Below are 11,998 nucleotides of genomic sequence, written 5' to 3' on the forward strand. Positions count from 1 at the left end.
TTTGACCTTTCATTGGTTTTTATTGGTAATAGTCATGACAAATCATAATATTGAGGTAAACTAAATGACCTTGGCTGAGTAAGATTTCAAAGGGTGTTTAAAAACCTATAGCACTTTGTTAACAGTCATTCCATTCTTATTTGACCTTTCTTTTACTGAAAAGTTTGGATTCACTTTAAGAAGCACACCACAGTCCTTAAGTCATCAGTGTTACTAAAGAAAATAGGATTGTAACAATGAGAACACATATTTCCAATAACCAAGGTATACATTAGTGTCACAGCATCTTTCTGAGGATGACAATATACTTGACTGTTTCAGCCCCAGTTCTTATGTGTGCAGACCCTGCCTAGACCCTTGTCATTGGTAACAGGGATGTTCCTGATGGCAGGATAAATGGTGAAATTAATTGTCCGATGTTTGGGGACTATGCTCTGCAGCTCCTGTTGCTGATGTCTGGGTTGACTTTTTCAGAGATGGCACTAGAGAAAGTCAGACAGGGAGGCACAGAGGGAAGGCAGGAGATTGGTTCCTGAGAAGGAAACGCCAGGTGTGTTTCACTGTGCCGTAGGCCCAGAGCCTTGCAGAGAGCAAAGCACTGGGTTAGCACCTCACACTTGTCAGAGTGCTGCTTCCTGGGGCCTGCCACCCCTCACACTCTCCTCACAGCATCTGTGGAGTTTTCCTTCTTGCTTCCACTGCCACTCTGACCTCTGTTTGGACCTGGCCAACACCAGCCCCTTGTGTTTTTTAGCTCTTCCTCTCTTTATTCTTCTGGAACCTTCCTCCATCATGTTCCTTCTCTCTCTTCTGTATTTTCAATCTGTCTCTTCTCAGTCTATACACATGCAAGTGCATGCACGTACACACACATATGTCTCCTGTCTTTAAAAGAGGAAGGAAACTTTCCTTCATTTTTTTGTCTCCCTCTGGCTTTGTCGCTACCTCTCTCCTTGCCCTCTCAACCAGATGTCTCGATATATTCTCTGACTCCACTTCACTGCTCCCATCCCCTCCTCAGTCCTCTGGGATCAGGCTTCTCTGGTGTGTGACACTGAGGAACACTCCCTCCTTGAAACCTTTCATTCCCTGGGCTTAATGGATCCCCTTCCTCTCCTTGTCTCCCAGATACCCAGACCCGGACCCTGGGAGTCATTCTTGGCTCTTTCTACTTCTTCCTTCCCTACTTTAAACCAGCCCCAAGGTCCTACTGATGTTGCCTTACAGTATTTCTCAATTGTGCCCTTTTCTGCCCTCTATACACATGCAAGTGCATGCACGTACACACACATACATCTCCTGTCTTTAAAAGAGGAAGGAAACTCTTGTCCCAACTTAGACACTCATTATCTCTTGAGCAAACAATGTCCCCGGTCTCCAGACCACTCTCCCTGCTCCTCCTCTAGGCCCTGCTACCACTGCCACAGTCTCGCCCCCATCTTCACCCTGCCCCACTGACCTCCATCTACACACCAGCCTCCAATCCCCAGCAGGGTTCGCCCAGCCCTTCGTGGTCCATCCTTACAGCCTGCTCGCCCTCCTGCCTCTTCTCACTCGTGCCTGTGTGAGCTGCTGCCACCACCCACGCGTGGTGAGGGTCTCCCTCCTCAGCCCTCCCCAGCACAGCATTTACTCACTGCATTCTGTTATTTGTTTCCATCCTCCCTGGGCTGTAAAATTATTGAGAGGAAAGACTTCGATTCCATGTCTGATCACAGACCAGACACGTTCTAGGAACTGAATGCAGGTCTGTTGAAGCAAATTGAAATGGACAGGATACTGGGGAAGTGATGGGACAGTCACCATTCATTATGCTCCATGGGGTGAGGTAGGTCTCAGTTACAGCCCTAAGCTCTGCTCACGTAATCACTACGGTTTTCATGGAATTGAATTGCTTGGAGCTCTAAAAGCCCAAGGTCCACCTCACTCTGTGTTTGAAAGCTGCCTGGCCCTTTCTACTCAAAGACGACCCCGATTTCTGCTTGCTCCTGGGTGACAGATGTGCTCCAGGGACTCTCTGCAGGGAGCTTGCCCCCTTGCTGCTGCAGCCCGTGATCGCCACCTTTAAGCTGCCTGTGAATGGTGAACCCGCTCCAGGCAGCCAGGCACACAGAAGACCTCGTGAGAAATGTTTCCGTACTGCACCATGAAGCTAACCTCCATTAACAGAGAGGAAAGCACAACAGCATCAACTGTTCTTGACTCCACGGGTTCAGAGGCCCTGATCTGCCAGGCAACTATCAGGAGCTGTGGTCTGATAGTGGATGGATTTTTGTGCCACAACTGGGTTAGAGAGGCAGACTTGGAGGTATTGTTTGTGAGTGGACATACTGGCATTTCTAGGATGCTTTGATGATTTGTAAGGAGCAAGGATATGAAATATTTGACTTTGGGATTTCCAGGAAAGCATGGAGTTTTTGGCTGCTGAACACACAAGTCCTTGCCCAGGGTCTGCTCTGTTCCTACTGGCAAAGCTGCCCTTCTTCCGGACACCCAGCAGCTCTGAGTCTGCACCATCTCTCATCTGGAACCCATCTCTCATCTGGAGCTCCTAAAGGAAATATTCTGCCTGTGCAGGTGTTTTCCATCCCCAGTTGGATTAGGGCAGAGACCAAGTGGACCCCATTTCCTTGTCCCTTCTCCTCCTTCACTTGTTGACTAAAGGAGTGAATGAGGAATAAATAGGATGGCTCTTGGAAATCCTGGAGGGAAATATGTCACAGACCCACAGTCCTGGCCCTCCAGGAGTTTGTAGGGTGCGGTGGACCCCACCATATCCAGACTTTATTCTGCCACTGACCGCTCATGAAGATGTTACTTGGTGGCAGGTGTCTTGACCCACTGAGCTGTGTGAGCTTTGGAGTGCTTATTATCAGCCAAGACCAAACCAAGCTACCTTGATCTCCCTCCCTAGTGTTGCCTGTGCTTTCCAGCTTCACATTTTGGCCACGGATACATTATTATCTCTTCTCTCAGCAAAAATGAACACATTTTAAATCCCATAATTATGTCTTTAGCTCAATAATCAGGAAAGCTCATAATCCTTTTTAATTCCTCCTATGTAGCTCTCAATAGCCCAGGGGTGTAAAGACTTTCATGTTTGACTGCCTTTATTTTCAGAAAGTTGAATTCCATATTTAGACACGATATGCTGCAAAGCTCAGATAATACTGAATGCTGCTATTGGGTCTTACCATTTGACACACTTATTGCTGTAAGAGTAAAAAATAGGGAATTAGGAAGTAAAGTCCTTGTTCTTAGGGAGTTTACAATCTAGAGGCACCATTCCGCTTTCTTTGATAACCTCACCACCCGTGCTGCTCCTTACATCATATCTCACAGGAAATCCAGTCCCAGGATATCAACCTCTTTCTTGTTCTTTCTATGCAACTAATAATAATATAAAAGATAACAGTAAATAACAGCTAACATTTGCTCAGTGCTTATTATGTGTGGGATACAAGTCTCTCTCATAAAAACAACAACAAAAACTCACACAACTTGCACTCAAAGGAAAAGCCCTTTCTAAACACCACTCCACTTTTTTCCTTCTCTTGAAGACCAAGCTGATTGAGAGAACAGTCTACAGTACAAGTTTGCCCTCCCACATTCAATAGAATTCGTCCTTGCTAATGTCATGAATGAGCTCCTAACTGCCAAGTTAAATGGGCACTTTTCTGTTCCTTCTTACTTTTGCGGATTTTGTCTCCAGTGACCAAGAAACTCTCTACACCCTTAACCTCAACCCCCTTGCCCTGCTGTTTTCTGGCTTCTGCTTGCTTCTCTGCTTGTTCCTTCCAGCTCTTTCTCCGTTATGGCTATGAGATTCACATAATCCATATCTCAGCTTCTTTATCTATAAAATGGAAATTACACTGTCAACCATAAAGGATTTTTGTGAGAGACAATTGGGTCTATTTATGTCAGAGCACATGGTAAACCCTGAGATGCCACACCAATCATTGCTATGATTAAATATAAAGTAATAAGATACTACAAAATACTAATAATAGTTTCTAAAAGGTATATTTTGATGGTTATGGAAGAAGGATTTTTAGTAAGCATCTCAATTATTTGTTTATAAATGGATGCTTATGTTCCTAAATATGTATGTATGTGTGTGTATATATATAGATATATATATATATATATTTAAGTGGTAAAAACACCCCATCACTTATTTTTGCTTAGCAAACCTGTTTTTATTAGAGCAAAGTTAGATTTCAGCTCAGCCCTTGTATGATTCATCCCAGTACCTTGGGAATCTCAAACATAATGTGATTTTGGAAGAAAACAGTCTCTGCCCTCAAGGAATTTGGGATTTATTAGGAGCTTATGCTATTATAGTAGTGCATCGTTTTAGTATTTGTGAGGAAATCAAGTTTTTAATAAATTCTCTGTTCAATGATTTCAAATGTCTATTCTCAGAACATAACTAGTAGGAGTATTTCACATGCAGTTATTTCTTATGCCCTTTTCCAAGCAAGACTCCAGGTGAGGTGAACAGCTGTTCTGGCATGGAGGAAGCCTGTTGCTCCAGTCTGGTGATTTTCCTCAGCCCCTCCTGTTCACCAGCCCCCTCCCCTGCTACTGTCCCAGCCCCAGGCCTCCCTGGGTCTCCCCATTCCCAGCTTTCTGAACTACCACCTCCCCAACAGGACTGCTGGCTTCTGAACAGCTGCAGCTTTCCTACCATGCCCCTTCCCCAGGACATGCCCCGAGTGTGGCAGGCTCTCCATAAATGTACTGCACATTTGAATAGGTGGACAGATGGAAGGAAGAAGTGGTCAAGGCACAGGATGTTTAATCTCATTAGAAATGATAAGTTATTGGTTGACTTGTTCTATCATAACCCTCATCGCAAATTGGTTTCATTTGTTTAATCACCTGTTCTGTGAGACTGTGAACCTGGTACAAGCAGAGAGTGTCTCTCTTGCTCACCACACTTCTCTAAGCCCAGGAATTGTCAGAAATGGTGTATAGTATGTACTCAGCAATATTCATTGACTAAATCAATGAATATCTGTTTCTACATTTTCTTATAGCTCAATAATCAGGGACAATTTAAATCCAATCCAACTCTTCACGTGGGCATGGATGGGGACACAGGGACGAGGGGCAAGGGATGGAAAATTCTCCTATCTGATGAAGACTACATAGTGCAGCACTAACTGGCTTTTTCCTGGGTCACCAGATCCTTGGAAAGAAATCTATTTTCCAAGGTAGGGGCATGGTCGATGTGCAGGTGAAGGGATGTGCTTTGTGTATGAATATTGGAAGGAAATTCCATACTAGTGAACAAAGCCCTGTTGCCCGAGCCTCTCTCCACTAATGCACCCTGTGTGATGAGGCAGATGGAAAATGAGGCACACCAGGACTTGTGATATAAATATTCATTAGCCTCTGGCACAGAGGGCAGTGAGTGGTGCTGTGTGCAGCCTGATTGATTTCTCACCTGTCCAGGGAAGAAGTGGAGATGGGATCCCCCTGGACTGCCGCCCAGGTAGGACCTGGCTTCTTACAGATGGGAGGCGAAACAAGAATTTTATTCACTTAATTTGGAATCATGTCAAGAAAGCCAAGAGACAGTAGAGCATCTGGGCAGATGAATCTACAACAGGAACTGGTTGAAGACAGCCTTTTAGGAACAGCCGGAGTAATAGGGGAGAGTAATTGAATCTCTTTCCGCGTGGAGTTAAATGCGTTCTTCCCACTATTTACAAGCTGTTTGCCAGCCTCTGGGGCATTATTAGGGGCTGAGCCACATTAACACGGCAGGGCTTGACTCCGCTTCCTGGGGAAAACAGCCGGCCCAGCTGGCACCCGCGCCGCAGCTCTTGACTTTCTCTGCACGTGCTTGCAAGTGCCAAAAGCTTGTTTGCTGCTCAGCCAGGAGCCGGGAGGCCCTGAGGAGACTGAGATTCCTGCACTGGAAAGAAGGGATGTTCTTCCATGTCAGCGTGTGGGGGGTGAGGGAGGAAGGCCTCCAAAAGAAAAGAAGGGAACAGATGAAGGAAGAGTCACAGAAAAAGTTCAGCCACTTGCCCAAGTTCACACAGTGAGAAAGCGGCAGAACTGACGTTACCCCAGGTCTCTCTTTGGCACCACTGCCAAATTTCAAAAGGACACTCAAAATTTGGGGAGGAGACAAGGGCTCTCCATTCAGCTGAACCCAAAAAATTTGAGAGGAAACCTCTTGTTCTCTTGGGCCCCAACTGAAGCCTGAGTAGGGAAAGCAGCGATTGAAATTCTCCAGTGGACCCAGCGAACCAGGCTGAGAGTGAAATGGGTAGAACACAGGACCCCTCCAAGTCCCAACCAGGTCTTCAGATGTGCATTTCTTACCTCGCAGTACAAGCAGAAAGAAAATTAGAGGGGCTGATGTGATGAAGCAAATAGATTCCTAAATTATTAGAATAGGAAGGGCTCCAGCAGTTCAATCTAAGGCAGGATTTTCCTCTACCATCCAACGCCGACTTGAATGTCCTAAAAGACAGAAAAGTACATTACCTCACAATTGTCCAAAGGTTCTCCTTGCTGTTCAGTTACAGCCCATCTCCCTCTGCTGGACTCAGGGGAAGTTAGGTCCTGAGAGCTCCCAGAAAGCTAATAGAGTTCCTTTCTGTCAGTCTCAGTGGGTTGATTCCAGGCCTCTGAGACCAAAATAGGCATGTGGAGAAGCCACCTATGGATTTGCCAGAGTCCCCAGAAACATGGAGCATGTTTCGTGGCATCATCCTGGGATGGGGTGAGAACGTGCATCAGGATGGGGAAGAGCTGGAGGCTGCCCTTTCCCTGCCCTTGTGGGTTACTGACTGCAAGGCAGAGCCCCCTTCACCTGAAGTCCAGCTCCGGTGACTTCCTGCTGGGTGGTTCCAAGCCTCTCACGTTCTGTATCCCCTGAACCCAGACCACAGCCCGGCCTCTCCGACTGTGGTGCCTTTTGGACCCACCTCCTTCTGCCTGATCCTCTGGACCCCGGAGGCGAGCACTCAGCCTCAGCGGCAGGTGGGACAGACCCCTGTGGCAGTGGGGCATCAGCACCCTTGTCTCCACCAGGGAGCTCCTCTGAACCCATCCCATCTGCACTCTGCAGTCAGCGGCTCTCTGGCTGGCACTTGCTCATTTTCTTTTCATTTTTCTTTATTAGAGATGTTGTGGGTTTATAGAACAATCAATCATAAAATATAGGCGTCCCACATATGGCCCCACTACCAATACCCTTCATTGGTGTGGAACATTTGTTACTATTGATGATCACACATTTTTATAATTGGACTTTTAATTAAAGTCCATGGTTTAACGTAGGGTCCACTGTTTGTATAATTTAGTTCCATGGATTTAAAAAAACAATTTATTCTTTTACCATGTATACAATCTGACATTTCCCCTTTTAATCATATTTAGATTAATATCCCAGTGCTGTTGATTGTGTTCACATGTTCTGCTACCATCACCGCCATCCATTACCAAAACATTTCCATCTTTACAAATAGGAACCCTGTTCATTTTAAGCCTCGACTTCCCTTTCCCTATCCCCATCCTATCCCCTGGTAACTGATATTCTAGATTCTGACTGTAGGTGTTTGCTTATTCTAATTGTTTTAAAACACTGAATCAATATTTGTCCTTTTGTATCTGGTGTATTTCACTCAACATCCATATTGTCACATGTATCAGGACTTCATTCCTTTTATAGCTGAATAATATTCCATTGTGTGTGTGTGTGTATGTATATATATATACACACCACATTTTGTTTATCCATTCATCAGTTGATGGACACTTGGGTTGCTTCCATCTTTTGGCAACTGTGAATAATGCTGCTATGAACATTGGTGTATCGATATCTATTCGAGTTCCTGCTTTCAGTTCTTTGGGGTGTATACCTAGTAGTGGGATTGTGGGATCATACAGTAATTCTATACTTAGCTTTCTGAGGAACCACCAAACTGCCTTCCACAGGGTCTCTGGAAGCTTGCTCTCTCCATGTGGCAAGGGGCCAGAAGACTTGAAAGACCATGCCCAGCCCCCTTGTGTTCCCGAGGGCCTCTGATGGCGGGAAAGTAGGGTGTTGGGAGAACCGGGGCAGCCGATCTTGGGATCCTGGTGTGAGCAGCCCAGGAGCTCAGGCCTGACTTCACCTGTGCCCCATTGGGGAGCCCCCTTCTAGGTCAGGGATAGGTGAATAGTGCTGGGCACTGAGAAAATGCACAGAAAGGATTAGCTGGTAGGAACAGTCACAGTGGTAGAAGCAATAAGTCTATGATATAAGGACAAGGCCTTTGGCTTTAAAAAGAGCTGGGTCCAGGCCCCATCTGACCCGCCCCAACCTGCCCTTCCAGCGTCTTCCTCACTGGACCTCTAAGGTCTCCTCCTTGTATCACTGTTCTTGTTTCTTCAGTAGCATCCACGGCACTTGGTTCTCGTCGTGGCTGTAGGTTTCTCACTCCCTTGATCTATTTTGTCCTCATCTTATATCCCTACTGCTGGCCTTGATAACTGGCACGTGCAAAATAATTGTTTTTGAAGGTTAAAAAAACCTTCCCTGCATCTCTTTGTTTTCCTTACCACTCAATTATTTAATAACTTTATTTAACAGCATAAAAATGATAGTCTATCAAATCCCACCCCTCTTAAGCTTCTTCTCTGTGGCAAGCACCTGGTCACACTCCAGCTAGTTGTTTAGAGCTTTGCACTCCTGTTTGAGCCTCACGGCAGCCTCACAAGGTAGCTGCTAACCCCAATTCACAGAAGAGAAAGTTGAGACTCAGATCATAGAGCTAGCAACTGGCAGAACCAGGACACTTGAATGCAGGTCTTCTTGCATTTAAATTAACTATATTTCCGTACTATTATCTTATTATCTTTTAAGCATACAGTAGGTGCTCAAAAAGTATAACATTTGGTGACTGAAACAAATGGCACTGGGGATGGAGCTGCTCATGCCCTAACCTTCATTTTGCCCCAGTGTTCAGGTTCTTGGTACTTTTTATTTATGTCAGTGTTGGTTTTAAAATGTAGCCCTTGAGGAGCAGAGCCTGTGTTCTTTTTGATTATGCCCCATCTTCTCCTTAGGGCTCTGGCTCAGAATGTGCCTAAAGCATATTCATCAATGGCTGTTGTGGTTTCCTGAGGCTCTTTTGCTGGCTGAGCTTGATGATGCTGGAGAACACGCCATTCAAAGAGATGGGCTGTGCAGGAGGCCTGGGACTGCACAGGCAATGCAGGGAGGGCCTGTGAAGGCTGCGAGACAGGAAGGGCCCTCACCCCGAGTACCCACCGTGTGCTAAAGCACTTTACATCATTTTTTAATTCTCACAAGCTGTACTATGAGGTAGGTATCCTTATCCCCATTTCACAAATGAGAAAAACGAGGCTCTGAGAGCCTAAGTAACTTGCCTCGGTGATACAGCTAGTAAGTGGCAGAGATGTAATTTGAACCTGAACTCTGGGTCTCTAAAAGTCACTTGGTTTCCATTCCCAAGGCTAAAAGTAACTCAGTGAAAGATAGGATGTTCTATAGAATAGCAATCATGGGGTCTCACGCTGACTCCTGCTCCTTGTTTCCTGCCCAGGTGATTTGTTCTTGGTGAGTCTGGCGCTGGCTGACCTGGTGGTTGCCATGTACCTGCCCGCTAATCCTCAAGGCTGTCTTCCATGGTGGCTGGGCCCTGGGGAAGGTGCCCTGCAAGGCCAGTGCCTTTGTGATGGGCCTGGGTGTCATCGGCTTCGTCTTCAACATCAGCATCACTTCCATTAACCACTGTTGCTTCGTCTGTCACAGTGTGGGCCACGGCCAGATCTCCCAGCACTGGCACACCCCCACGTACACCTGCCTCGTCTGGCTTCCCACTGTCATGGCCTTGGTGCCCAGCTTCTTCTCAGGGTCCCTGGAGTATGACCCGCTCATCTACCCCTGCACCTTCCTCCAGCCGGCCAGGACCCAGTACACGGCGGCAGTGGTGGTTGTCCACTTCCTCCTCCCCTTCGCCGTTGTCTCCTTCTGTTACCTGCACATCTGGGTGCTGGTGCTCCAGCCACCAGAAGGCCAAGTCAGAGAGCACGTTGTGCCTGAGGCCCAGTGATGTCCGGGGCTCTCTCACCATGTTTGCAGTGTTTGTGATCTTTGCCATATGCTGGGCCAAGCTGAACTGCACCGGCCTTGTTGTGGCCATCAACCCAGAAGAAATGGCTTCTCAGGTCCCAGAGAGACTCTTTGTCACTAGCTGTTTCCTGGCTTATTCCAACAGCTGCCTAACGCCATCATCTATGGGCTCCTGAACCAGAACTTCTGCAGGGGGTACAAGAGAATCCTCTCGGCTCTGTGGTTCCAGAACACTGCTTTCAGGGTGCGGTGGGGCCACAAAGCCAAGCTCCATGTGTTTCCAATGACCAGCACCCTGTCTGCCCTCTCTATTCTAGATCTGAGGCACCCTAGCTGGGGTGACAAACTCATGAAATGGTGGGGGCGATTTGCTGGAGGGGTGATAGCAGCCGCCTGCGGTTTGCAGCAACAGCCTGTGGCTTGTGGAACGACATCCTCTGGAGGAGTCTGTCAGCGCCTTGCTTCAGGTTGGCCGGGGGGTGCCTACTGGGATCGGAGCCACGTTCCAGTGAGCACAGGCTGCGGATTTGTCAGCCTCTCAGTGTCATGCTCTCTCAGTGTTGCATGGGGAGCTTGGTGCATACAAGGACCCAGGAAGGAACAGAATGAAAAAGGCCTGGGGCAGAAAAGGCCAGTTCCTTCCCAGGGGCTGCTCCTTCATCCTTCCGCTTTGGCCTTCTGGCTACTTTCTCCCCTTCCCCTGAGGGGTGGCAGGAATGGGTGTCTTTCTGTTAGCAAAGTGAAAGGACAAAGTCTGCAGTGCTGGAAGGCTAGGGCCTCAGGGGAGTATGGTGGGCGTGAGGACAAGCATCCCACATTGTTCTCCCCATTTGACCTTCCCCATCACACCACAAACACATGCACCACTCCACAAACACACTATACACACAGCACAAATAAGCACACTACACACACACATACCCACCACACCAGAAAGACACTACACACACCACCACAAACCCTCTGTGCGCCCCCCCCCCCCCACACACACACACACATACTCCTGAGGCATTTGGAGCACAAAGTCTGTCTGGCTTCCTCTCCTGGTTCCAACATGTTCAAAATGGTGACCTGACCCAATCACCCACTCTCTTTATTCCTCAGTTTGCCAATCTTAAAGTGGGGATCACGAGAGTGCTTACCTTCCAGGGTTGAGCACAGTCTCTGGGACCACAGAATTGTATGGGGAACTGCCTTGAAGAACAGCACTCATTTGTTATTCTTTTGAATCTTAGTGTGTTTTCAAACAGACATTTGCCTCTTTACTTTTACAGGCCCAACAGAGGGACAATTAGTGAAAGATCTAATTGACTGGGCTAATTCCCTTAAATAAATTCAGACAATTAAATATAAAATTTTCCAAAAAGCACTTGTGTTTTTCTAAGATAAACTAAGTAAAACAATACTTTGTTTTTCAGTTTTGGGCAATGAAAAAGGTTATAACTAGTAATACAGGTCTCTGTTTCTTCCCTTGGGAAAGTCCTGCACTGGCAAATTCTAATCAAATCTGGAGTACATTTATAGTGCATCGGTGCAACTTATTTTATGGTACTGAGGGACCAGCTTGGAAACCGATGAGCTACCTGAAATGCTCTGGGCCAGGCCATAATATGTACGGTGGCTTAACCTACCTGGAAGCTAGCTCAACAGAGAGCCTTGTGAGGGAAGCATCCTGCCATTGATCTCCTTTGGGTAGCCGGTGTCACAGCCAAACAACCGGCGAGGTCTGAGATGGGGATTTTCAACAGCTACTGCAGAACTGGGGAAGTGATTTGTCACAGGCCCAGTCAGCTGCCCCGCTCTGCACTGCTTCTGCGGACTACCTCGCCCAGGCGGTGTGCTGCGTGGCGTTTGGCACAGAGAAGGGGAGTGAGGATGTGAATCAGACAT

The 11,998-nt window shown here is 47.1% G+C and overlaps 1 protein-coding gene across 1 annotated transcript; it reads left to right on the forward strand.

Moving 5' to 3' along the window:
• The first annotated feature begins 9,622 nt into the window (after nucleotides 1–9,622).
• Nucleotides 9,623–10,284, forward strand: MTNR1B (melatonin receptor 1B). The gene is given in 2 exon segments (XM_037839777.1): nucleotides 9,623–10,039; nucleotides 10,041–10,284. Coding segments are annotated over 2 exon segments (573 nt in total). The 5' UTR covers nucleotides 9,623–9,710.
• Nucleotides 10,285–11,998: the final 1,714 nt, after the last annotated feature.

This window comes from Choloepus didactylus, chromosome 6, assembly GCF_015220235.1.
Source record: "Choloepus didactylus isolate mChoDid1 chromosome 6, mChoDid1.pri, whole genome shotgun sequence".
Lineage (NCBI taxonomy): Eukaryota > Metazoa > Chordata > Mammalia > Pilosa > Megalonychidae > Choloepus > Choloepus didactylus.